This window comes from Pagrus pagrus, assembly GCF_965226575.1.
Source record: "Pagrus pagrus genome assembly, chromosome: 5".
NCBI classification, from domain to species: Eukaryota; Metazoa; Chordata; class Actinopteri; order Spariformes; family Sparidae; genus Pagrus; species Pagrus pagrus.
The window spans coordinates 8,558,352-8,585,084 of record NC_140189.1 but is presented as its reverse complement, the minus strand read 5'-3'; the positions used below and the strand labels follow the sequence as shown (position 1 = coordinate 8,585,084).

Here is a 26,733-nt window from a genome sequence, read left to right as displayed (position 1 = left end):
TTATATGTGTGATGATTGTAGTTGAAACAACACAAGAAAGTGAGGATAATGTCAGTCAAGCACAGTCTGTACACAGCCACACAGCCCGGGCAGTCAGGAGAATGGAAATCACCTGTATGAGTTTCCGTCATGGATGTGCAGTGAAACTCCTCTCCTTCATAAAAGCTGAAGATACTGTTTAGTGTCTTCCCATCAATAAATCACCCTATGAGTATTGAGATATTGTGAACAAATGAAAGCACAACAAAGATAAATCAATATTTTTTGACAACTATGGTGCATCTTGTCAGTTTGTAATGTTGGCAGCAAAAAAAATGTTTGTACTTGGACATAATTGCTGACTACACCATAGCAACATGCAGGCAGCAGGAGAGTTGAGCTGCAGATTGAGACTCTAGGTAAAGTAATAGCTGTTAATTTAACTTTTTTCTTTATTATATCTGTCTGTTTAGCATCTAATAAGTTAATAAATGTTGTACATTAACAAAATGCAAAACTGAAATTGTGTTCAGAGATAGTATCTTTGATAGAATGTCTGGTTGAAGAGTTGACATTCAGAGGTGACTGTGGACCTTCAGGAGCAGCAATTATGTTTTCTTTGCCATTCAGACAGTGTTTGTCATTTTGCTATCCAGGATGTGGATTGTACAGTGAACAGTTGGAATTTGGTTGTAATCTGAGGCATTACATGTTGTAGGCATAATTGCAGTTCTGCTTTTATTGGTATTAATTTGCTGAGGAAGCATATGGCCACAAGGGGGCGTTGGTGATTGCAATGGATGGATAAAGGTAGTCACTGTGGAAGAATGTTAAAAACAGTATAGAAAATATTTTCTGTTAAAATGTGTGCACCCCGGCTGCATGTGTGGATGCCATTGTTTCAGTTGAAGGATGGACGACTCTAGAAAAGATAGTTATCTGTAAAAAACACAAAGTGTGCAGGACAGACCAACCAGAGCCGGGTGTGGAGGTTGAGGGTCCGACTGAAACGTTCAATGCCACACTTGAAAGATGGGATTGGGCCGGACACAAAAATCCACTTGTCTAAAAAGTCAAGAGGTTTACTAAAATCGCATTTTGATTTTCAGTCGTCTGATTTTCTGATTTCATGGACAATTACATTACGAGGGGTGTTTGGCTAAGAGGTTGGGGATTTTTTCCAGAATATGAGCAACCATTGCTCCTGGGAAGTGAAATTTATGGATGATCTTCTCTGAATGTTTCTCACAATTGAGTCCCTGATGACCAGGATGGCAGGAGGTGGGGCTGGCATGGGAATTTGAGCTTTTTGGAGTGGAAGCCGCAGCTGGAGTACGGTGACAGTCAGTTTTTATTGACAAAAGCAATATAAAAAAAATCCATTAATAAACATAAAGACAAGTTAAGAACAGAGCCAGGGGGATTTTTTCAAATAAATAAATTAAACATGGAGCACAAATGAAGTTTTTGCAGCCCTCTTATTTTTTTCAGAAATGGTTTTAATGTACTGCTTAGTTTCCTTTTTATAAAACTATAAAGACAGGTTTAGAGTGACTAAATTTGGCTTTGTGGATATACGAAGAAGATAGTGGCTAGCAGGATAATATCTATGTGTGATTTTGAAAAGAACTTCCCTTTATTTCTAAAAAAATAATTGTATTGAACATTCCAAATATTTCCCCAATGTTTGACATTTCTGTTTTACACTGAGGCTGATCATCCCTGAGCGGTGGGACATCATTATGTGATTGAAACACTTATTGAATGAAACATTTAGCTTGAAAACAATTTCCAGTCTTCAAAAAACAACATAGTAACATTCTGGGTTATTACCTGATCATTTCACAACCAGAATATCACTGCAGCAATGCGCTGGTGATTGCATCTACCTCCAACACTGGTCAGACCACACGCCCCAGTGCGAGTACTTCGCTCCACTACATCAGCTGGCGGGCTGGTGTCAATCTTGGTGTTGTGTTGGTGTTCATGTTGTTGTTTGTTGTGTTCTGTCCGAGTGTTTGGACAAGTTATGATTCGATGCTTTGGCAACATTGTTGTTGAAACTTTTATGCCAATAAAGCCCCTTTGAATTTATGAATTTGAATTTGGTACTGCCATCGCTGAGATCAAAGGCCGCTCAGCGAAGTCGTGACTCTTCTCTGTTCTGGATTAAATAGGAACCAAACCGCAAAACCAGACAGCAAAGCAGTTGCAGTTGTTAAAAGTTTCTCGAGAGATCAGCCTTTGAAAAAAAGAGATCATACAGCAAAACTGTTTTCTGTCTGCTTTAACGATATTTACACATGTAAAGAGGACAAGATTGGTTTTAATCTAGGACACAGACACCAGTTAACATAATGCAGTCATAAGGATAACTGCAATAGAAATAGCCTAATCCATTCATAAAGCCAAGTTAATCACAGTCTAATTTCCAAGTGTTGGCCTATATTCCCTATAACTTTAATCCCACAAATGTCTTTACTGACACTATAAGCTACAAAGACAAACATGTGCCTTTACCACGGTGGCGATGCGCAGATAACATATCCATGGACACCGCAGAAAATCTTTGGTCAAAAAATTTAACTTTCTGATTAATACAGCTCGTTAATGAGGAAACATTGCATTACCTGCACAACCAGCAGCAGAAAATGTAAGTGGGTCTCCATTAAGAGGGCAGTGTGCAATTACGTAAGAGGCACATCAGTTTAACTTTATTCAAATTTCTCGACAATTATAAGTTCTGTTAATATTCTTTAAAAAATGGTGATAATGTTTGTGTCAGTATAACACCAAGTCAGTTTAACTTCAGGGATATCAATCTGTGCGTTTAGGAAGCACAAGTCATTGTGAAACAATTTCACTGCAACCCAATCAGGCTGCACAGGTAGTCCAGTTCCTCCAGGATGGCACATCCATGATAAAGTTGGATCAGCCTGTGATTTCAATTTTTTACTTAGTCGGTTTGATTTTGAATCCAGCCCTCTATTGGTTGATGATTTTGGTTTCCATTGACCGTTGTTACATCATTTTGTTTTCAAGAAAGTATACAATGTATCAGTAAAGATTTTCAACTTGAATAATTTGTGCATCAAGTTGAACTTGAATGATCAATTTTGGTGATTATAGAAAGTTGTGTGAATCAAATGTTCTTTGTAGCATGGACTCTTAACTTTTTCTGAGTGATTCTGATTGATGGTTACTTTTCTGGGCCCATTTTAATAGGGCTTGTTTGATACACCCATTAGAATCAGCCACAAACACTACAATGGGAAAGTCTAAGGAGCTCAGCATTTATCTAAAAGAGCACACTATTGATATTAACAAGTCAGGAAAGTGTTACAAAGCAGTTACAGGTCCCAAGATCAACTGTACAAACAACTGTTTGTAAGTTTAAAGTGCATGGCACAGTTGTGTCACTGCCATGATCAGGAAGAAAATGCTGCAATGAATTAGACGCTGCTGGAAGACAAGTGTCAGTGTCCAAAGGCAAGCATGTTTTGTATCACCATAGGCTGAAAGGCTGCAATGCAAGAAAGCAAGCCCTTGCTCCAGCACTCCAAAGCTTGATGAAAGTTTGCTGCTGATCACATGGACAACGAAAAAACCTTATAGAGAAAAACTATGTGGTAAGATGAAACAAAAATTGAGTTGAAAATTGAAGATTGGGTCTTGGGTGCAGTTGGGCGTTCCGACAGGACAATGATACCAAGGAGTGGCTAAATCAGGCTAGAATTGAGGTTTTGGAATGGCCTTCCTAAAGTCCTGACTTGAACCCCATCGAGAGCATGTGGACTGTGCTGTAAAAACAAATCTGTGCTGCCAGGAAGCTAACCGACTTAGTTGAACTTCAGCGCTTCTCTCAAGAGGAGTGGTTAAAAATTCAGCCAGAGGACTACCAGAAGCTTGTGGATGGCTATCAAAAGCACCTAAATGAGGTGAAAATGGCCAAGAGACATTTAACCAAACATTACAATTACTCTATGTTTATTTTTGACACAGCAGATTTGGTCACATTATCAGGAAAACTATAATAAACTCATTATTGAACCAAACTTCATGAATCTTCTTTTTTTGTGGAAATGGTCTCACGTATAGTATCGTCCTGTCATTCACACTGTGTGCGATAAATATATATATATATATATATATATATATGTGTGTGTATATATATACACATATATACATGTATGTATATATATGTGTATATATATGTATATATACTGTATATATGTATATGTATATGTGTATATATATATATATATATATATGTGTGTGTGTGTGTGTGTGTGTGTGTATATATGTATATATATATATATGTATATGTATATATGTATATATATATATATATATATGTGTGTATATATATATATGTATATGTATATATGTATATATATATGTATATATATTTATATGTATATATATGTATATCTCGCTCTTTTGGTCACTGCCCACAGCTCATGGCCATAGGTGAGGGTCAGAACGTAAATAGACTGGTAAATCAAGAGCTTCGCCCTCTGGCTCAGCTCCTCTTCACCATGTTGTTCCGGAGCAGCACCCACAGTACTGCAGATGCCGCACCAAACCTCCTGTGCATCTCCTGCTCCATTTTCCCATCATACTTGAACTCCTTCGCTTGGGGCAGGAGCTCTCCCCCCAAATGGAGGGGGCAATCCACCATTTCCGGCAGAGAAACATGGCCTCAGACTTAGAGGTGCTGACCCTCATCCCGACCGCTTCACACTCTGCTGCAAACCGCTCCGCTGCCTGCTGGAGGTCACGGGCCAAAGAAACCAACAAAACTATGTCATCTGCAAAGAGCAGCTATGCAATTTTGAGGTTCCCGAACTGGACACTTCCCTCCCCACGGCTGCGCCTCCAGATCCTGTCCATGAAAATCACAAACAGGATCGGAGACAAGGGACAACCCTGGCGTCTGACACCCACTCGTAACAGGCTTGACTTGTACGTTCACTTGAAGAGGAAAAAACTTCCACAGGACTCCGATGTAGAAAAGGATAAAACAAATATATTTCTTCCATGGGTTTGTTGTATCTTCTTACAAGAGTATTCAAAGTAAAGTTTTCCTAATCAGCAAACTATACTACAGTAAGAAAACCATGTGGTTCAGTCCTTGATTGAGCCTCAACTGTCTGAAGTCACTTCTGTTGTGTTGGAATAAAGATGGGATGCTTTGGGAGTGGCGTTACGTTTCCTTTACTGAACAACCAGCAGGTTAAACATCACTGTCCACATGCAGGTAACTAAGTGACCCAGAAGCCTGTGACCCGGAAGCTCTATAAGCCCGCTCCATGGCAACCCTAGTGTATCCGGTGGCAACGGATTACATAACGCCACATCCCCCTTACTTTAAATTGAAGTTTCCCTTAACTAAAGCTTACATTCAACACAGTTAACGTAATAAACTTTCCCAACTTCTATTTGTTTTTAGCTGACTTTGTTATAACAAATCATATTACTTTACATACCAGCAAATTCATATTTCTTACAAATCTTGCAACATAACTATTAAGGCTTCAAACTAAACATAACTTTAAGTCTCAATTTACGCATACATAAACCATATACAGTCTTTATTTTAGTTTCACAGGTTTCTGCAGTTTTACCCCTTCTCTGCCTGACCTCGTTCTCACAATGCCAAGCGTGTTTTGCAGTTTGGCCACAAAGGTAGGAGCCTCTGAAACTGTCTCTGTAGATACGTCAACCTCAGGTGGGCATGACTGCTGAGTCTCACTCTTAGACTCTGGCAAAGGTATTGGTACAAGATGACTGCAATTCCTCAGAGCCTTAACTCTGTGTCTCCTATTGAAACTTTGCGCCACCTCCTATCTCCTCACCCCCTCCTCCTGACAGAGTCGATGCAGGTCTGGGAGAGCTGGCAGCAAGTCTCTGGAAGTGTCGGCAGCAGGGTGCGAAGGCGACATCCCATGAGTAGCTGGGCCGGGCTGTAGCCATTACTCAAGGGTGTGGCTCTGTAGGCTAACAAAGCAGGATAGGGGTCTGTGGCCTTTTTCAGCAGGCTTTAACTGTTGAACAGTACGTTCCGCCTCGACATTACTCTGAGGGTATTTAGGGCTGCTGATCACATGTTCAAAGTCATAAATGTCTGCAAACTCTTGCATGTTGTGTCCAGTACTGCGCCACACATTGTCAGTAAGAAGTGTCTCTGGGATGCCATGACGTGCAAATATCGACTTCAGATGAACAACGACTTCTGTGGACCGCGTTGGACTGAGCTGCGTTATCTCTATGTACCTAGAGAAGTAGTCAACCACTAGCAGATAGGTGCTGTTTCTCGAGGGTGAATAGGTCGGCACCTAATTTTTGCCAGGGCCTCTGTGGAAGCTTGGTCAGAATAATGGGCTCCTTTGTAAGCACTCTTTCTTTGATGCACTCTTTGCACCTTAAGACTAGATCACTTATATGATTACTTAGTCCAGGCCACCTGGACTGGCTACCTCTGACTGGCTCGCTCCATGCACTTCACCACTCCTTGGTGGCCTTAATGAATCTTCTCTAAGACATTATTTCTAGTGTTTGCAGGTATAACTAACCTAGTTCCTCGCAGCATGTATACCTCCATTATACACACTCAAAACAGCTCTCTCCGGCCAGTAGTGTTTGACCACTCCTAGTAGCTGGTTTTGGTCCGGCCAGCCCTCCTTACAGTATTTCATGACTTGAGAGCAAACACTGTCAGCACACAGTTGCCCTCGGAGCTCAGGAAGATACCTGTCACTTGTGGGAAGACTATCCAGCACAGAGTTAACATAGATATTAGTGTCCTCCATCAAGCCTGTGTCAGCACCTATGGCACCATCTGTGAGCGGCAAGTGAGATAGCATGTCAGCTGTCGTGAGGTTTTTACTTGGGGTGTGCATTATCGTGTAGGAGTACCTCATCAGGCGCATTCTGAATCTCTGTATTCACGGTGGCAGTGAGTCCAGAGCCCGCCCCCCCAGCAGACTCACAAGAGGCTTGTGGTCAGTTTCCAGCTCATAATGTAATCCCAGGATGAAGTCATTGAACCTTTCACAGGCCCAAGTAAGCGCTAGCGCCTCCTTTTCCAGCTGAGCATAGCGCTGCTCTGTGTCTGTCAGTGACCTGGAAGCATAAGCGACTGGTGACCACACCTCTCCATCCTTCTGGAGCAGCACTGCCCCTAGCCCATATGATGAGGCATCAGCAGATATTTTCTGTGGCTTGTTAGGATCATATAGCTGAAGTACTGGGGCGGAGGAGAACTCACTCTTTAGGCTGCAAAATGCCCTCTGTTGCTCATGCCCCCAGCACCACTGATTCTTTTTGGAAAGCAAGTCTCTTAGTGGCTTATCCTTTTCCGACAGATTTGGTATGAATTTACCCAGCTGGTTCACCATCCCAAGGAAGCTCCTGAGCTCACTCACATTTCTTGGTTCTTTCATGTCCTGCACAGCTCTGGTTTTGTCTGGATCTGGCCTCATGCCGTCCGCTGAGACAATGTAGCCGAGGAATTTTATCTCTCTCTTTCCAAACTCACAGTTTGACATATTTAGTGTGACTCCAGTCTTTTCTGCTCGCTCCAGTCCTTTGTGGTCCCCCAGATGAGGATAACGTATGATGAAAGTGGTGAGGGGAGCAGAATCCTTGCACAGGGGTATTTGCCAAAAGCCCATATTTGCATCCAACTAAATACTGTGCACTCGTGAGCATTCCTAGGGTTTGGTCTACGGAGGGGAGGATGTACCTTTCCCGACACAATGACTCATTTAGTGGTGTCATGTCCACGCAAATGCGGACCTTATCTGTGTCCTTTTTAGGGGCAACCACCATGCCACAGCACCAGTCTGTTGGTTCTTCCATATGGCTGATGACCCCTAACCTCTCCAACCTCTCCAACTCTTTCTTTACTTTGTCCATGAGAGGCAATGGGACCCGTCGAGGCACTTTAAGAGAAAAAGGCTTGGCATTGGGCTTGAGCTTAATGGTGTATGGCTTCTGAACGAGCCCCAGTCCATCACAGAGTTTGGGATATGTCTGTTTGATTGTCTCTTGGTCTATGGTGTCAACTCTAGCTATTAACTAATCTGGTCTGCTCGGTAGAGCTGCACGTATATTTCTCACAACACAGATTTTCTCTGTGGTGCTCCTCTCTCCATACGATAGAGTCTCTGTAGCTGACCCTAAAACCAGTAGTTCAACCCCACCAGGACCATAGAGTGGTTTTTGAGCTTTTTCAAGTACTTCACCTCTGTGTCTTATTCTTTTGAACATCTGTTCAGGAATGGCAGTAACATCAGCTCCAGAGTCTAGTTTGAATTTCACTTTACTGCCCCTTACGTTAATGTAAGCTCTCCACGGTTCCTCCCCGGTATCCAATTCTCACAGAAAAAGTCCACCCATGTCCTCAGCAACTTCATCCACTGTGCTGTCTGACCAGCAGACTCTCCCATAATGTCCACGTTTACCACAGTTATGGCATTCTGCACTCTTAGCAGGGCACTGAGACGCTGAGTGTGAGGGCGTTTTACCACATTTGGGACATGCTTTGTTTCCCACTTTATTTTGCATTGTCTTCTTAAATCTCTGTTGTCCCTCTGTCTGTTCTTTGGCTTAATATCTGTGCTGCTTTCCCCTTTTAACATGCACAACATCCAAAGCAGCCTTGGCAGCACTCATCTCCCCTCTCAAATCAGTCTGTTGTTGTTTAATTTCCTCTGATTGTCTAGCCATTATAACGGCTTCAGTGAGAGTGAGGTCTTTGTTAAGCTGCATCCTCGCTGACAGTGACAAATCTTTAAGACCCACTACTAGTCTGTCTCTCAAAAGTTCATCATGCAGTTCTCCATACTCACAGTTATCTGCCAGTGCATATAGTGCTGTGATGAAGGAATCCACAGTCTCTGTAGACTGATGCTCTCTTTTGTTGAACGTAGCCCGCTCGTAGATCACATTTTTCTTTGGAATGAAATAGGTGTTGAATCCTCTTCTTACTGCATCATATTACTGGCGCTGCTCGCTTGTTAGCTTGAGCCCCCGTAACACGTTGTCAGCCTCGTCCCACATGCAGTAGATGAGCGTGTTCACTTGATTAGCAGCAGAGGAGTTGTTCAGGTTACTTGCCAGTCTGAAGCTCTCGAAACACCTTATCCACCTCTCCCACTCCTGTGGTTTTGCGAAGTCGAAAGGCTCTGGGGGTTTGATATTGAAAGTTGCCGCCGGAGGTGTCGCAATCACCGGCTGGGATCCCTCCGAAGGTGCCGCTGCCTCGCCCTCCATGTAGCCGCATAGTCGCTAGCAGTGCCGACTTTCTTCTCCTCTGTCGCCTCTGTTGTGTTGGAATAAAGACGGGATGCTTTGAGATTGACTTTAAGTTTCCTTTACTGAACAGCCAGCAGGTTAAACATGACTGTCCACATGCAGGTTACTAAGTGACCCGGAAGCTCTATAAGCCCGCTCCATGGCAACCCCCTTGTATCCGGTGGCAACGGATTACATTACACCCCAACTTCAAAGCACAAAAGAATTCTCTTTTTCTTAAAGTGACAGTAACCTACATCAGTGTTACAACATAAAGCTTTCTTAGTGGTCTCTTTTACAGAATATCATTCTTACGTCAACGTGAATTTAATCAATAAATATTAGCTGACTTTTAAAAAATACCTATGACTTAATTTTCTCTGTTTACATGAACTATCAAACAAAAATACCCATTTTGCTTGCTTATTAAACCAAACATGTACAAACTTAACTTGGCTCCCACAGTCAAGTTTACTGAATGACCCTGTTGCTAAAGTAGCAAACAAATCTTCAGGAGTAGTAGTGTCTGCTCTTCGATACGCTGGTTGACGCCGAACCTATAGTCACCACATATCCTGATTGTTTTATCAACTAAGGTACGGTGACTATGGGAGCTGCCCACGCACTTTTCTCTTTGAAATCATGTTCACTTTCTTCAACCTATCCAGCTCTTTCTCTACAGCTTCCTTGAATGCATAAGGAACTGGGTGCGCTTTGCAGAAGATTGGTGTGTAAGGGTTTCTGGGGAGTTTGGTGCTTGTGAGTGACTGCATGTTCTGCATCCACAGCAAACCACCAATTGCAATCGTACTTGATCCATTTATCAAACAAAGCAGAGCCTCCTTTGGTTGTTTGATAAAATACAACCCCCTACAAAATCACCCCAAGCATTCGAAAATGATTATTTCTTCATTATTTCCAGATAGTAATTCAATTATTCATATTCATTTTCATATCACACTTTATATTGCAGAAAAACAAAAATATCACAACTGCAGTTTTTTTTATTATCTTGCTGAAGACCATGTATGGAAATGAGGCAAAAGATGCCCTGGATCCAAAGCCAATATGAGTAGGTTTGTAGTTATTATGAGTAAGAGTCTGTCTGACATAACTAGAAATAGTTTTGTTTTGTTGTTGTAAAGGGTGTGATGTTCCCTATCATCAACTATTCAAGTGTTTATATTTCTATTGTCCAGCTGTAGATTCTGTTTTGTAGGAATAAAATTATTTTGAAAACTCTGTCCAATGATCTTTCCTTTAATCATTCTGCACTGCTATCACAGCAATAATACAAAAGCAAGTTAAAAGCCTGGTGTCATATGCATAACTGAGAAATTGTCTAGGAACTCTTTTTGTATGTTTACGCACAACACTGCTCCAGACTAAGCAAGAACTTAAAAGGGAGGAGGCAATCAGTTGGTTTACTGTTTATAATGAAGTGGCAGTCACCAGATCTCAACCCTATTGAGCCATTGTGGGAGCAGCTGTCAGTAAGAAGATGCATCAAGCTGTCCACCCAGTGGGAGGTGCTTCAGGAGGCATAGAGTGAAATTTCTTCACATTACCTCACAGCTAGAATGCCAAAAATCTGCAGGGCTGTTAACTGCTGCAAACGGAGAACTCTTTGATGAAAGCAAAGTTTGAAGGATTTCCAGTAGACATCATTATTCCTAACCTTGTCATTGTCTGACAATATGCTCTTTTCATTTGGCAACTCATCTAATGAACTAAAGTGAGTTCATGAGTTTCATGGGAAACATGAAGATGTGTTGGTAGACCCCATGTCCTGTGTAACCTCTATATTTCCTAAATAACTATCACAGAGAAGGAACCCTGCCCTTTATGCAACATTCGCAGTCCCCCCTCTCTCTCTCTCTCTGTGTTTGTGTGTGTGTGTGTGTGTATGTGTGTGTCTGTGTCTGTGTGTGCGAGCGCGCGCGTGTTTGGGAGGCTCGAGAGTGTTCCAGCCAGGCAGACGCCAGCAGAGTTAGAGGAGCGGGAGCCCTCTGTGCTGTGAGCCCACTCAGACATCTGCTCTGTATTCCGCCGGCAGGCTGAACGCTGCACGCGCTTTTGTGTTTCCAGATAAGCGAAGGAGCAGGATCCCAGAGACACCGAGGACCGCATCGAGGGTGGTGTCAACTGAAAACATACAATGGACTAATTAACCGCGATTAACATCTGGATAACAAGTAGCGTACTGTAGCCAGTGAGTCCCGTGGAGCCTGAGCGCCAGACATTCCGCCGCACAGCGCGTTACCTGAGCTTCCTTCCTTCATGAGCGGACTCTGGCTGAGGGATGTCCCGGAGCTGCATGTGCGGGACATGTTAGAGGCCAGCGCCTCTGAGCTGTCAGCCGAGCCCTGACCCGCTGCTGTGACACTTTTTCACAGAGGTGTGGTGGAGTTTAGAAACTCGCAGATGTTACTCTGTGGGTAGATGAAACTTGTCTGCGTTTGTAATGTGGTCGTTACTGTTCAGTCGTTACTGTTCCCCGTGACGAGTAAGTTTGTGTTCACTTCTGTAACTAGTCCAGTCAGATTATGTCGCCTCTGGCTGCTTTGAAGACCGTCGGCGCTGTGTCATGGCTTGCTGAGTAGCTACACCGTCGCCCTGTCAGTGTGACTGCTTTTGAGATTGTGGATTTGCTCCTGAAGAGCTGCCGTCCTGCTCATGTGCTGTTCCCATTATTTCGTCCAGTAGCTGCAGCTCCACTGCAGCATATCTGCACTCAGTGTGTGTATCAGTGTGGGTTATTCTCAGAGCTGCTATGCAGACTGACTGGAGCCACGCTCAGACAGCTCAACTGTAACCCCGATTGTGAGGCACAGGCCTGGACTGCTCACACCAAGAGAAACCTTTACAGTCTAGCAGTCTGCTAGTATCTTGTGTTCCACAGTCTGAAAGTTTGTCAGGAAGGATTTTTTTTATATTTTTAGTCAGTGTTTAGATTTTGTGTCATTGAACAAAAACTCATACCGATTAAGTTCTGTGCACATTCTAAGTTTCACATTAATGAGGACCAACATTTGTTTCAAGGTCCCCTTTGACTTCTGTGCAGTAATGAAACAAATGTTTCCAGCAGGTGAAGTTTAGAAAGATGACATACAAAATCTTTGTGGAGTTGAATCATTTTTTTCGACAGTTTTGAAGGTAAACTGAGTTCAGTTTCATTTACTTTTTGTGTAGTTGAAATTAGATTTGTTGTTCAAACGAATTTCACTTCAGTTCTTTAGTTACAGTCATTGTTGGAAAATGAAGAACCTTCATCCGCTGAATAATACCTGGAATAGATCTGCTAATAAAGACCCAGTACAGATCACTGTGCCAGGCACTACTAAGAAGCTCAAGAGAAAGTCCCGGGAGCCTAAAAGGCTTTACAGTGAACCTGAGCCTGAGAGGATGAAAACCTACCCAGCGGACATGTCTGATGCGGACTCTGTAGATGACATCCAGACTGAGGCAGGTAATGTCAGGTTGGGTCCACTACAGAGGCAGCTGATGATATCACAGGAGGCGATGGCCAGTACTACAGGGATCCTGTTGGGACTACCAGAAGGCAACATGGCTCCAGCTCAGAGTGGTGCCATAGACATGAGAATTGGCATTAACGTCCCTGCCATCACTACCAAACTGTCCCAGTTACCTGCCTCTCCATTCTCTAACTTGGAGATCTCCCACTGGCCCACAGCCATCTCCCAGCCTCTATCCAACAGACTCAAACTGGGCCTAGGCTCCACTTTCCCTCTGTCGGCATCAATCACCAGCAGCCACGGGCACTCACCGAGCCACCAGGCTTTTTCCCTGGAGCCCTCTTTGTCAAGCCAGACTGCAACTCTGCCTGTCCCCAGAGCCTCCCAGACCTCCCAGTGTCAGGAGCATGTGGAGTCCCAGGTCCAGTCACCGCAGGTGAATGTGTGGAATGTAACCTGTTCTGAGATTTACCTTTGAAATATCTGTGTATTGAAATTAGAGCTGAAATGATGAATTGATTAGTCTGCTGACACATAATTAAGCAGTGACACATTTGATAATCTATTAATGGATTAAGTTTAATTTATTACATCCCAGACATGGACTTGTTCAATTCATAACCTGATTGTCTGATTCTGGTGACCCATTAACAAAATGATAATATGATAATATGATTGAAAACCAATAGACTTGTGTAACCATATTCACTGGAACATCTATTTATCTAGTCAGTCCTACTAGATTTCTACATTACCATAACTTTAGTTGAGGGAGAGATTTACTTTTATATTACATTTGTTTTAACAAGTTTTTACACTTTAATTCAGTTAGTTACATGTTTAAGCTATGCTCCGTGGGTCATTATAAAATAACAACAGAACACCTTCGAACACAATGAAAACACTAAAAACAATTCTGTCTGCCATAGAAAACATCTATTGTTTGCTCTTTCTGGCTCTCCACCATCCCCATCTCTGGCATCTTTTATTAATATACTGATTAAAAACTGCATTATATTAGTACAGTATTAAACACGTGTTATGTTAGATATACATTATATTTACCTTTTGCAGACTGTAATTACTGTCCATTAATAGAAGTTATGGACATATTAGCATCACTTCATTGCCAACATCAACTGTGTGAACATTAGCTTTGCCGGTTTGCTTTCTGTCCAGTTAACCTGCAGCTCACCCGGTGGTGTTATCTCTACGCCTTGCCTAAAACTTAAGGTATACTGTACACTAAGGTATACTTCCTCAGTGCAGGTCTCATGTCAGATTATGGGAGACTGAGCCATCTCAATACAGTCTGAATGTCTATATGAAATGCCAGGTGATAGCCAATCAGAGAGCTTCCTAATTTGCATTGTTGACCTCTTTCCCAGCACAAGGTGTCATGGAAAAGCTAAAGGGAGAGGCTGAAAGGAAAAGCTTAATGACAAAGCAAATCAAATAGCTAATAGGATAAAGAAAACATTGTGGAAATGGAAATGGAAAAATAAATTGCCCTTTTAAATGCCTGATTTAATCTGTATTCTTAATTCAATTCGTCTTTGTTAAACTGCATTTTCAAATACACTTTTAAATTCCACCATTTATTTCTGAATTAATTCATGTATTTATAAATGATGTACTTTTGTGTTGTTTTTCGTAAATCCCTTTAGTTTGAACTATTCATTCATGCATCAATATTTCATCTGTGAATTATTTTTAAAACTTCTTTACCCATTAAAATAATAAAGAATGAATTACTTTCCAATTTAGTCTGTTAATTCATGGATTAATCAATTGATTTGCGACCAAATTTCTTAATGTCAATTTAACAATTAGTTATTCATTAATGCAATACAATATTACCATTTCTGTGACTCTTCTGGTCCTCCATTTCCACCCAATATTTTCTTGTTATCAGTTTGGTAAGCTTCTTTATCCTGCTTCAAACAGTATGAAGCCTCTTCTCACTGCAAAAGAATCTGGCTTAACAAGTTATTTCATCTTCTACTGAGTCCAAAAGTCTACACTTGAAAGAACATGTATATCATGTATGTCATAAAAAACATTCATGAAGTTTGGTTCAATAATACATTTATTATAGGTCTTCTGAAAATGTGATCAAATCTGCTGGCTCAATATACATAGTCATTCTAATATTTGGTTAAATGTCTCTTAGTAATTTTCACCTCAATTAGGTGCTCTTGATAGCCATCCAAAAGCTTTTGGTGGTTCTCTGGCTGAATTTTTACCACTCGGTGAAGTTCAACTAAATTTGTTAGCTTCCTGGCACAGACTTGTTTCTTCAGCCAAGTCCACACGCCTCGATGAGATTCAACTCAGGACTTGAGAATGCCATTCCAAAACCTCAGTTCTAGCCTGTTGATCCATTCCTTTGCCACTTTTGATGTTTGGGATCATTGTCCTGTTGGAACACCTAACTGCACCCAAGACCCAATCTTCTGGCTGTTGATATTAGGTTTTAATGAAGTATTTGGAGATAATCCTCCTCCGTCATTATTCCATTTACTTTCTTTCGAGCACCAGATCCACTGGCAGCAAAACAGCCCCACAGCATCATACTACCAGCACCATGCTTGACAGTAGGTTTGGTGTTCATGGGGTTAAAGGCCCATGGGGTTCATGGGGTCAATCTTTGTTTCATCTGATCAGCGTTTCCCTCCAGAAGGTTTTTTTTTTCCGAAAGGTTTTTTCTTTCTTGCATGGCAGCCTCTCTTTATGGTGTTTTTTAGTTGACTCTTGACCATCCTGACCAGTTGTCTCTCAGCAGCAGGTGATAGTTGGTGTTTTCTTCCTGATCGTGGCAGTGACACAACTGTGCCGTGCACTTTATACTTTCAAACAGTTGTTTGTACAGTTGATCTTGGGACCTGTAACTGCTTTGAAATGGCTCCAAGTGATTTTCCTGACTTGTTCAAATCAATAATGTGCTCTTTCAGATCAATGCTGAGCTCCTTAGACTTTCCCATTGTAGTGTTTGTGGCTGAGTCTAATGGCTGTATCAAACAAGCCCTAAAATGGGCCCAGAAAAGCCAGCTGTTATCAATCAGAATCACTCAGAAGAAGTTAAGAGGCCATGCTACGAGGAACATTTGATTCACACAACTTTCACCAGAAATGATTTTTCAAGTCACTGTATGTATACTTTTGAGCCAGCACATTTGGTCACAAGACCTTTAATAAATTCAGATTTGAAGCAAACTTCATGAATGTTTTTGTGACAAAGTGGTATGTGTTCAACTCATTCCATCACAGAAACATGAGAGCTGTAGAAATCATTGGAAGTGAAGACTGCCATGATATACATTTTACAAGTGTATGTAAACTTTTGACCACGACTGTAGCTGTGCTGCTGTGGTCTTGCTATGTAGCAGAGCCGACCACAGCCAACCAGTGCCAGTGACTAGAGAGAAAGCTCTGTTTTTACTCTCTGTTGAAGGTTTGTGGTTTGAAGTTTAGTTTGACTCTTATGTTCCTGTTTGTACTTTTACATAACTCTTATTTTACTGTTTTCTGAGCTCTTATATTGAAGCTGTGTTAATTTACTTCTGATGCAAAACTAACCTTTCCTGCTGTTGCTGTTCACATTTAAAGCTTTTCATTGATAAACCAACAGGGTGCTTTAATCGCTGGGAAGGTATGGGAAATGCAATGTGTTTGTCACCAAGTTAGACCGCTTCATTAGCAGTGGTAATCCTCAATAAAAACAGGTTGAAGCATCCAGGCATGGAGAGACTCTGCGCTACTTCGTCAGCCAATAGTACACAAGGAATCCACCACAAAAGGTGCAGGTGGCTTTATTGTGGTTTTTGACTCAAGAACGCGTCGTTCAATGGAAAAATATTAGCACCATGCCAGCAAGGTTCAACTGCTTGCAGCTTTACATGGCATGGCTTGGCATAACTGTGGGTAAAATCTTTTTTGGGGGGCAGCACGGCGGCAGTGGTTAGCGCTGTTACCCCACAGCAAGAAGGTCCTGGGTTCGAGACCTGACTGGGGCAGGGCCTTTCTGTGCGCAGTTTGCATGTTCTCCCCATCTCTGCATGGGTTCTCTCCAGGTAATCTGGCTTCCTTCCACAAATCAAAAGACATGCAAAAAAAAAAAGTAGTTGTGTATGTGAGCTTGAATGGTTCTTTCCCCCATATGTCACCCCTGTACTGAACTGCCGACTTATCCAGGGTGTACCCCGCTGTAGCCCAATGTCAGCTGGGATCGTGACCCTGAAAAGGATAAGCAGTTTCAAATAATGGATGGAGGAGTTTTATTATAGTGTTGTTGTTGTTTTAGATCTATAATCTGAGCCTCCCTCATCTTCTGTTGTCAGGAGTCCCCTAGGAAGCGGATTGGCATGAGTGATGATGGACCTGGGCGTCTTCCAGAGCTTAAAGCCATCCAGCAGACCAGGAGGCTGCTAGCCAATGCCCGGGAGAGGACCCGTGTCCATACCATCAGTGCTGCGTTTGAGGCCCTAAGGAAGCAGGTAAGACACTTTTCTTAATAGAGCAAATCTAGACCATACTCCTTAATTCTCAATATCCACACTGTAAACTCACAAACAGCTGTGAACAAGGTCAGGCATATTCATACTGTACAGATTAAAATATCTTAGAATCACATGCAAAGTGTTTTTGGTAACAATAAATGCATTCATTATGGCCTCAAAATGCAGCTACTGACTCTACGCTGCTGTCTGTTTCACTTTCATTATACTGCAGTCTCTATTTTATTCTTATAATGTTTCATCTGCAGTTTTTTTTTCTTTCCCAACACAAGTTTGCGTATTTTGTCATTTCAAGTATTTGTTATGTTCCTCTAACAGACCAAAATGAGCGTTGCCACATCCGGTGCAGCAATATGGACCAGCGCAAGATAGAGATTCTGATAAGATCAGGAAATAAAAATGTAATGCTCCTGTGTTGTTGACTCAATGCACCAGTTTACTGCTGTGAAACAGGAGGCCACTGTATAACAGAGGCTAGTGAACCAAGCTAGGTAGGACTTGATAGATATTAGAGGTGTGAATCTTAACTGGCCTCACGATTCGATTTGATTACAATTCAGCTGTCAATGATTCGAATGCAAAACGATTCTCAATGCATCACAATGCATCTCAGTGTATGTCATCCTCAATGATCTCCATTACTGCACATGGCACACTGCATCTTATAATCGAGAAGTTTCCACACCTCTAATTGATAGAGTGAGAAATATATGTTCTCCAGTGTTTGGATCAGGCTGGATTTTGTGTTCTTCTCTTTAACAATTAGAATTCTTGCTTAAGAGCACAAAAAGTCACTTAACTTTAACCACCATCCATCTAACTATAAAGCAAGGAATCTGTCCGTCTGTATGTTAGTTGCACGTCTCGAGAACCTTTTATCCAATCTACTTTACACTTGGTAGGTTTGTTGCCAAGGACTCAAGTAAGTGCACGGTCTCTGGCTTGTATGTGGCAGCAGTCGTAAAAAAAATGGACTAAGGTGTTGCAGTGACAAAAAAAGCAAAAACAGTAGGTTAAAAGAGTCTAGATGAATAGGAAGACACGGTCAACACAGGATTTCTCTTCTTCAGCCAGAACTCGGATTAGATTTTATGATTCTGTTAACACTAGTATGCTAGCTAATGTTAGTGTTGGGTCCCCAGCAAAACCCCTGCCGAATGTGTGAAGTAGATTGGATGAACGGTTTTCGAGAAATGTGAATAACATACAGACAGACAGACAGACAGAGACTCCTTACTTTATAGTCAGATACCAGAGGGTCAGCGGTGCTTTGGTTCTGTGGCCACACCTGGTAGAGATGACATGTGATCTGGGGCTGATTCAGGATTATGATTATTGCATGAGGCTTTGACTTCATTGAAGCCATGTTCACGTGAGCTTTAGACCCAAATGATGCACACACTCAAGAACTGCTAGGGGATGAAACTATGTCATGGCTGGTGTACCCAAGGAAGCGCAGTGTCAGGTGTTATTTTGTTTTGATTGAGCTTTTCTCTAAAGATGCAAGTGGCATTACCATAGTCCAACCAATTTTTAAACAGCTCATAGTTCCATAAAATCCATCAAATATTCATCAAAACTGACAGAAACATGAAAGAGCTGTGCTGATTCATTAGGTGACATGCTGTCTGTTCCTTCATTGAAATGGACAGAGCACAGAGAGTTAATGTTTTAGCTTCACAAACTTTCAAAGGACAAGTTACAGTACATGCAGTGGTATGAACTGTGCTATATAAATAAAATGTGCCTGGCTTTACAGGCTGTGAGGGTGTGCCAGTACTCACAGGTTCCTCTGGTTTCTACAGGTCTTCATCCTTCTCCTTGTTTCAGTTCCAGCTAAATGACAGTTTGCCAGTCCAATGTAAAAGAACGTCCTCTGCCCATCTCACTCCATTTCCTTCTTCAGGTGCCATGTTACTCATATGGGCAGAAGCTTTCCAAGCTGGCAATACTACGTATAGCCTGCAACTACATCCTGTCTCTGGCTCAGTTGGCAGATGTGGACTACAGTTCAGAGCACAGTCTGAGCTTCTCTCAGTGTGTGGAGCAGTGTACCAGGACCCTGCAAGCTGAGGGGAGGAGCAAGAAGAGGAAGGTGAAGCTAAATTCTATATAATATGCATTCTCAAAAAGTGTCAAGCTGTAAAAAGAAACTAATGAACAAAGCCTTTCTTTGCTTTAATAACTATATTTGAAGCCCCTTTCACACATGCTCTGTAACTCTTGTTTTATCTGGAGTCTACCCTGAGGAGCTGTATGTGTGAACACAAATGTCTTTTTGCCCTGGACTTTACCCTGCCAGCTTCCTAGTCCTAAGCCTGGTTGAGCCACGTGTGAATCGAGCAGACAATTGTCCGGAGAGAATTCAAAGCGAACGAGTGGGCGCGTTGATGAAGTTTAATCTCCCGTGTTAGTGCTGGTTTAATCAAAGGTCTGCAAAACATCTGTATTTCCCCACTCGGCCTCTCGCACTTCCATATGGCCCGTTCACGCTGCTGCTGGACATAGATATAACATTCTGCAGCTTTCTTTCTACAGTGGGATCTTTGTGCACAGAGTGTAGCTGCTTCGTACTCTTCTCTGCTTGCCTGTTTATTACTTTCCACTCTTTCGTTGATATTGGGAATATGTCCAAACAGGGACAGCGCTACACTTGGGCAAGGGTGTGCTATAGCCACGTCATAAATCTGTATAGCCCAAGTTAAGACCCCTTAAGCATTTGACTATTTTTTTTTATCATAAATTAAAAATATCTAAAAATAAATTACCGTCATTCTGTTCCCAGTCTTATCCTGACCGCATATATGTACAGTTGACAGGGTCATAGGCAGAGGCTGACGATAGGGAAGCTAATCTTTGAGCAACAGTCTTACTTGTTTTAAAGATCATGTAGGACTAAGTTATTATGTTCATAACTAAACTGTCATCAGACACCAGAAAATATAAAAGCACATGCCAGAAGAGCTAATCTGACAGGCACAAAACTCTCAGGCATCATTGAGTGACCTAAGAGTGCCTTTTTTCTCTCTTTTTTAAAATCAGTTTTATATGTATCCAAAATAGGTTTAGGCCAGACTAAAAGCATGCGTAAAAGTGTACGGTGGATGCATTTAGTCTTTTGTCTCTGCTTCTAGGGGATTGCTGCAGGTAATGTAGGCTAATTAATATTTTCCTCATTAAAGATGTAGAATTCCACCCACTTCTCGTTGTGTCTGCACTTTGGATATTACTTATTTTATTTCTGGCGTTATGCTATCCAACATTCAAATTATTATTACAAATGCACAGACATCCAATTATGCATATGGAACAAACTGACTTTTTGTTGTGGCATTTTGAATGTATTTTGTTCCTATTAATCGTGGCTGCACGAGCGCTGTCCGGTGCTGAAGTTGTTCACCTCAGCACCTGAAACACTTTTTTGTCATTGCTTTGTGGTGACTTATAGATATTCTGTTGTATATTCTTTTGCCAACATTCAGTTAGAAACTACATTTATATCAAATGTGCTGTGCCATATCTGCTTTTATCAGAAAAATGAATGCTTCCTAATTATGTCACTCTGAAGTCAGAAAAGAAAATCAACTATTTTCTTCCCCATGTATTGGTCAAGCCCCACCGGCAGAGAAAAAATCCTGATAGATCCAAATAGATGCAATATTGATATCGACGCAAAAACAGTCATCATTACAGAACAGTCTGTAGCCGCCCCTCGCCCAAACCATACGGAGTATGTGCAAGCACATCTGACACGGACGATCTCCTGTTGTGTGCTGCATGTGTGAACAAGCAAATGTGGACAGTATCCTGGTCTGATTCTCTGGATATTGTCAGGAGTTTATATGTGAAAGGGGCTCAAGTGACCTGCTCATGTATTAATTTGCTGTTGATACAAGCCAATACATTCTCCCTCTTTACAATGGTCTCCAGAAATCCAGTGTATTATAAGTCCACAAGTATGTCCATAAGTATGTCGTGTAATACTCACAACAGTGCACAGATCACTTTCCCGTTTTTACACTATTAATGTTTTAACCAGTTGTGAAAATGGCCCAATTTGCTGGGGGAGCAATACTTCTTCAAGTATTTTAATGGCACTTTTATATGCAGGATAGAAATGCTGCTGCTGAAATAAAAGGTTGACTGGCATTTGATGTGCAATGTTATTGGAAATAGGAGTCATTATAAATTGTCTCTAGAAGTGTATGATTTAATATTTCCCCAGGGTTAGAACTGAAATTACATTTTTGAAATCTGAACATTCATATGCTTTTTGTGAGAAAGATGGCGGCAAATCGAGACCTAAAACAAGACCTGTCAGACCGCACTAGAATGCATTCTGAATCAACAGATCCACAGAATGCCATATCCCCTGCCATCCACTCAGTCTTCACACAACTTGAAATACACCTACATGAAAATACAGCTCGGCATTCAATACAATCTCACCCATGAAACTGATTGGTAAACTTCACACTGAGCTTGACTATTGGATATTGGCCTTACATGCAGACCCCAGTCTGTTCATGACTGCAGTACTGGTTGGTGAGTTTGTGGATAACACCACCATCATCGGCTGGATTTCAAACAGTGATGAGACTTTATTTTGCAAGGTTATCAACCATCTTGCAACGTGGTCCATGGAGAACCATATACTGCTCAGTAACAGCAAAATCAATCTCATTGTTGATTTTAGAAAATAAGAGGCATAGACACACACCCCTGTTAACATCAGTCGAGGTAAGGTAGAGCAGGGGAAAAGTTTAAGGTTCTTGGGAATCAACATCACAGAGAGCTTGTCATTGCTGTCACACATCTGAACCTCGGTAGAACAAAAGAGGAGGCTCAGAAACAACAGTATTTCTTCAGTACAAAAGACAAAATTCTTGCGAGACTCCACATCTCCACATCATCCTTTCACGCCTCATAAGGAAATGACATGGCTTTTGCGGATTTTGCACTTTAATTTAAAACACTCATGTATTACAACTATTTTACTTGTAAATATAGATTTTCTTTAAGGCTATTTTTAAGGCCTTTTATGTATGTTTTAATTGATTGCCTATTTTAACTTTAATACTGCCTCATAATTTAGATCTTTAAATATTTGTTTATCCATTTTCTGTGTGTGTAGCACTGAGGGGGCTAAAGGCATTAGGGTTAGGGCAGCTTCGATAGTGACAAATATAAAACCATGAAGCAGCGCTACAGGTGCTGATTTGTCACCTTTCTTCTGCTCCTTCCTCACACAGTTTATGACTTCATCATGTGACTTTTATTTTCATTCTGTTGAGGATGAGACTTGAAATGAAGATTTAAAAAAAAAAAACTCAAAAAATGTACATGAACAATGTCTGTGTTGAAGTAAAGAAGGTAAATGTAATCGTTACTTCCACCCCTGGTCCTCATTCTTCAATTCCACTTCAGTCTGCACATGACACAGAGGCTACAGCGCAAATATGTTTACTTTGTCCCTAAGGCTCCCTGTTCCCTACAGTTTAACACCTACTCTCTGTCAGTCTGCCAGTCAATAAAGTTGACAAAGACGTCTAATCTTTCATCAAAGACCTTTTTCTTCCTTTCCATAAAAAAAATCATTAAAAAGTAATTTCTTAAAAAACATGTAGACATTACTTTTGTTTACAAAAAGGGATGATAAACTTTGATTACAGTTTGGCTTTAATGTATTTGACAAGACCATAAAAGAGCCCGTCCCAAAGAGCTCCCTGAACACATTCCACAGCCTTGTGGTTAAAATAAATATATTTTAAAGTCAGTAAGTTTGGTTGAAGAGGTTTCCATGTCTGTGACAGTCCCAGTGCACAGCTCTCACATACAGCTTCACACTACTGCAGTCATGTTGCTCTTTCACATGTAAACTAGATGAGGGCTTTTTTCCCCAGTTTGCTCTCTGTTTCTCTCTGTGTGCATGCCGACGTGCGTGTGTGTGCATCTGTGTGTGTGTGTGTGCGTGTGTGTGTGTGTGTGTGTGTGTGTGTGTGTGTGTGTGTGTTCTCAAAGTCCCAGACACCAGATGTTTAGAGTGGAGGGGAAGTGGAGCTGGCGCCATGAAGGGCAGAGGGCAGAGAGAAGGCACGCGAACTGAAACCACACACACACACACACACACGCACTTGGCACATTCCCCAGCAGACTCTCCAACACATTCCCCCACTGCCTCTCCAGGCCATCTGCTCCAACATACTTTGAAACAAGGAAGGGAAAAAACACAGTCATCATCAGCCTGTCAGACAGCAGCTGGTGGAAAGAGGCTGAGAGAGGCTTGGTTGGGGGTGGAGCGTGTGTCTGGGGTGGAGGGTAGAAGGCTTTTTTTCATTTTCTTCCCAGAGTCACTGAGTCTTTGTGTGCACATTTTTTGCTTATGATTTCGCACCACCATTGGCCAACTAATTGTTGACATTGTCATTTTAAAACAAAGTAGAAAATGTAATTCTGACAGACAGATGGAGTTATCTAACATTATTTATAACCTGAGTATTATTTTCCCAATAAATAAATAAGTTAGAGATAATGTCTACAGACACTCCTTTCGGTGGCCTTGCTGAATCTTCTGGTGTTAATCTTATGATATTGTTACTGTGTTTGTTTGAAGTGTGTATGTGTGAAGATGAACTGTCAACACTGAATAGACTGATGGGCTCCTTGGCAGTTATCACTCCTGTCTCAACGCATTGTGTAAAAAAGTGCTAATCACAATTCTTCCAAAACTTTACCAACAGATGATCCAACCGGGAGCTCTCAGAACTGAGGTCGAAGTAGCCTGTTTTAATGATCTCATTCCTCTTTGTGTTTCAGGAGTGAAGCTGATAGCAGTTGATCCTCTGGCAAAACTAAAGGGATGCAGGACACTGGGAGCACAAATGAGATGAGGATCCCTGAAATGTTCAGGAAATGGATGAAATGAATGGAAGAGTGGACAGGATGATTTATACTTTTTTTATGAATTGCTCTCACCACCCATTGGCTGATGAACTAACATAAATACTTATCTGACATGGAATTGTGAAATCTCTGTCAAAGTTTATGAACAACAACTAACTAAAAGACTCATCACTGGCAATCCCTCAGCAATTATCCTACTCAATTATACATCAAGCTACACACACTGCTGTGTTCCAATTCTGTATTTTCCATTGTTGACTTATCAATAAAATGATTAGCTATATATTTCACTTTCGAGCTGGCAAAATCGTGAGCATGAAGCGTGTCTGGTCGGAGGTGTGTAAGGCCGTGTTTATACTTGGCAGTAACATGCATCTTGGGTGGACAGCTTTAAGTACAGGTTTGAGTGCACCCAAAACACATTGAGGACACAAGATCCGTAGTTTTCACGCCTCCCATTCATTGTCTGTGTAGAAAGCCATGCAATGCACACTGGATGCGGCACATTGTGTTTTGAGAGATGGCGTGTTGTCTGCTCCTCATTTGCATAACGTTGAATTGTGGCTACTTAATGTAAATCAGTGGCGTCTGGCACGCCACGCTGCTCCTGGAAACTACGGAACAACTGTCAAAACTAGAAGGCATCATATTAGTGTAGAACAAGCAGAAGAAGCCAACGACAGGCAAAAACTGATACTCATGGATAGAGATGGAGTCTGATGTCCCCCGGCTGCTCTGCGTCAACTCTCTGTGATTTACAGATAGCTTAATTTGATATAAATGTAACTGTTACAAACTTGAGCAGCTGTAAGCTGGTAAGCTCAGTTAGACATGCATGTCAGACATGGAAGGAAGAGGTTAAATTAAGCTAATGAAGTTTTATTCAAGCTTTAAAGCTAGTTGGACCATTAGCAGCAATTAGTGATTCCCTCAGCAACAAGCAAAGCTATCTGTCCATCAGGAAACTCTGTAAATCACCAAGAGTTGAGGCAGAGCATCCGGAGGACATCAGAGGGGAAACAAGAGATTTTTTTTTTCTCCATAGATTTGATCCAGTTTCACCCAAATCCTTGAATAGACTTATAAAGTGTTTTTGTACAAGTTATAAAGCTTTTTTATAAAGTATTGTATTATTATCATTGAGGCCCAACACTCTGATCTAGTGGTGTCTGTTTTTTTCCAACCTAATTCTTGTTTTATTTGGTATCTGATAACCAATAAATTCATGAAATTCTGGTTAAATACAACAATGCATTTAATGTTTGCAACCTTAAATAATGTAAGTGTTTATTGCATATAAAGCAGAGATGTGAGATGTGATCACACGGCATCACTCGTATGGAGACTCTAATACCAGGTGTGTGTGTGCAACTGGTGATTGGATTACCCAAGACGCATGTTCAACCCAAGTGTAAACAGGGCCTAAGGCTCTGGCAGTCAGTTTAATGGGGACAAAACATTTGAAGTCAAACTGCAGATATTCAGAACAGTCCCTGTACTTCAAGCAGCTCATTCATTCAGCCGTTTTAAAATTAGAAGTTTGTTTTAGTTTACTGTATATGCCTGTTGTATTTTGGAATACTAATATTCAATACAAATAAAAATAATTAAAAAATGATAACCCTCAGTGATTTTTTTCACAAACATGCTGATTCAATACACATACATTGTATTTGCATTAGCATTTAAACCACATTGAGCATTCATTTATTTTGAATTCGGTGGCGGCAACACGATTCAAATAAGTTGGGACAAGAGCAACAAAAGACTGTGAAAGTTCTAGAATGCTCCAAAAACACCTGTTTGAAATGTTCCACAGGTAAATAGGTGATTTGGTAACAAGGGATAGTATCATGATTTGATATGAAAGAAGCATTCTCGAAAAGCTCAGTCATCACAAACAAGGATGGGGCGAGGTTCACCACTGTGAAACACATGATTGTATAAAGAATAGAAATACATGATCTCAGGAACACTTTATAATCCTGTTGTTGTTAATACAATTCATTTGTAAATGGTTGCATTGTTTTTATTTACATTTCACAACTTTTTGGAATCTGTGTTGTTTATACATGCAATATCACCAAAAAGCATTGAAGGTACAGGTGATTCAAAGTTGTTCTTACCAGATTTTATTGTTTCAAGCATCAAAAATTGATTATGCTTCTTCATGGACATTTAATAAGAGAATTTTTTTTAATTAAAATACAAATGTAGTGCTCTGTTGTCCTGAAACTAGTCTAACATGCAAACACAAACAGTGATGGGAAGAAAAGGAGGAAAGAGGCTAAGGTTTCTGAGAGAGAGAGACAAAAAGTTCAAAAAGTTCACCTCCATGACACAGCTTAAGGTTAAACTGCACATATAGCATGAAAAAATAAAGGCTGATTAATTAATCAGAGAAACATCTGTTAGATGACATGTTGCTGTCGGTTGCATCGTAACTTTGATCCATACAATCAAGGTGGGGTGAGCTTGTAGGTGACAGAGATGGTTGTTTTGGTGTATGGTATTAAAGTATGTGTATGAAACTCATGTTTATGCCTCTGCGTTGTCTA

The 26,733-nt window shown here is 41.2% G+C and overlaps 2 protein-coding genes across 2 annotated transcripts in view; both read left to right on the top strand.

Annotated features, from left to right (window-relative positions):
- The window catches only part of tmem129 (transmembrane protein 129, E3 ubiquitin protein ligase), a 10,545-nt gene extending 8,472 nt beyond the window's left edge, over window positions 1-2,073 (top strand). The window contains exon 7 of the mRNA XM_084353076.1: window positions 1-2,073. This exon is cut by the window's left edge and continues 1,311 nt beyond it. The gene's annotated coding sequence lies outside the window, so the exon portion shown is untranslated.
- Window positions 2,074-11,264: 9,191 nt separating this feature from the next.
- On the top strand, window positions 11,265-25,785 carry atoh8 (atonal bHLH transcription factor 8). The gene is made up of 4 exons (XM_084353330.1): window positions 11,265-13,191; window positions 17,096-17,251; window positions 19,179-19,367; window positions 24,089-25,785. Exons 1-4 carry the CDS (start codon window positions 12,538-12,540, stop codon window positions 24,092-24,094), a joined length of 1,005 nt encoding a protein of 334 aa, XP_084209456.1. The 5' UTR covers window positions 11,265-12,537; the 3' UTR covers window positions 24,095-25,785.
- Window positions 25,786-26,733: the final 948 nt, after the last annotated feature.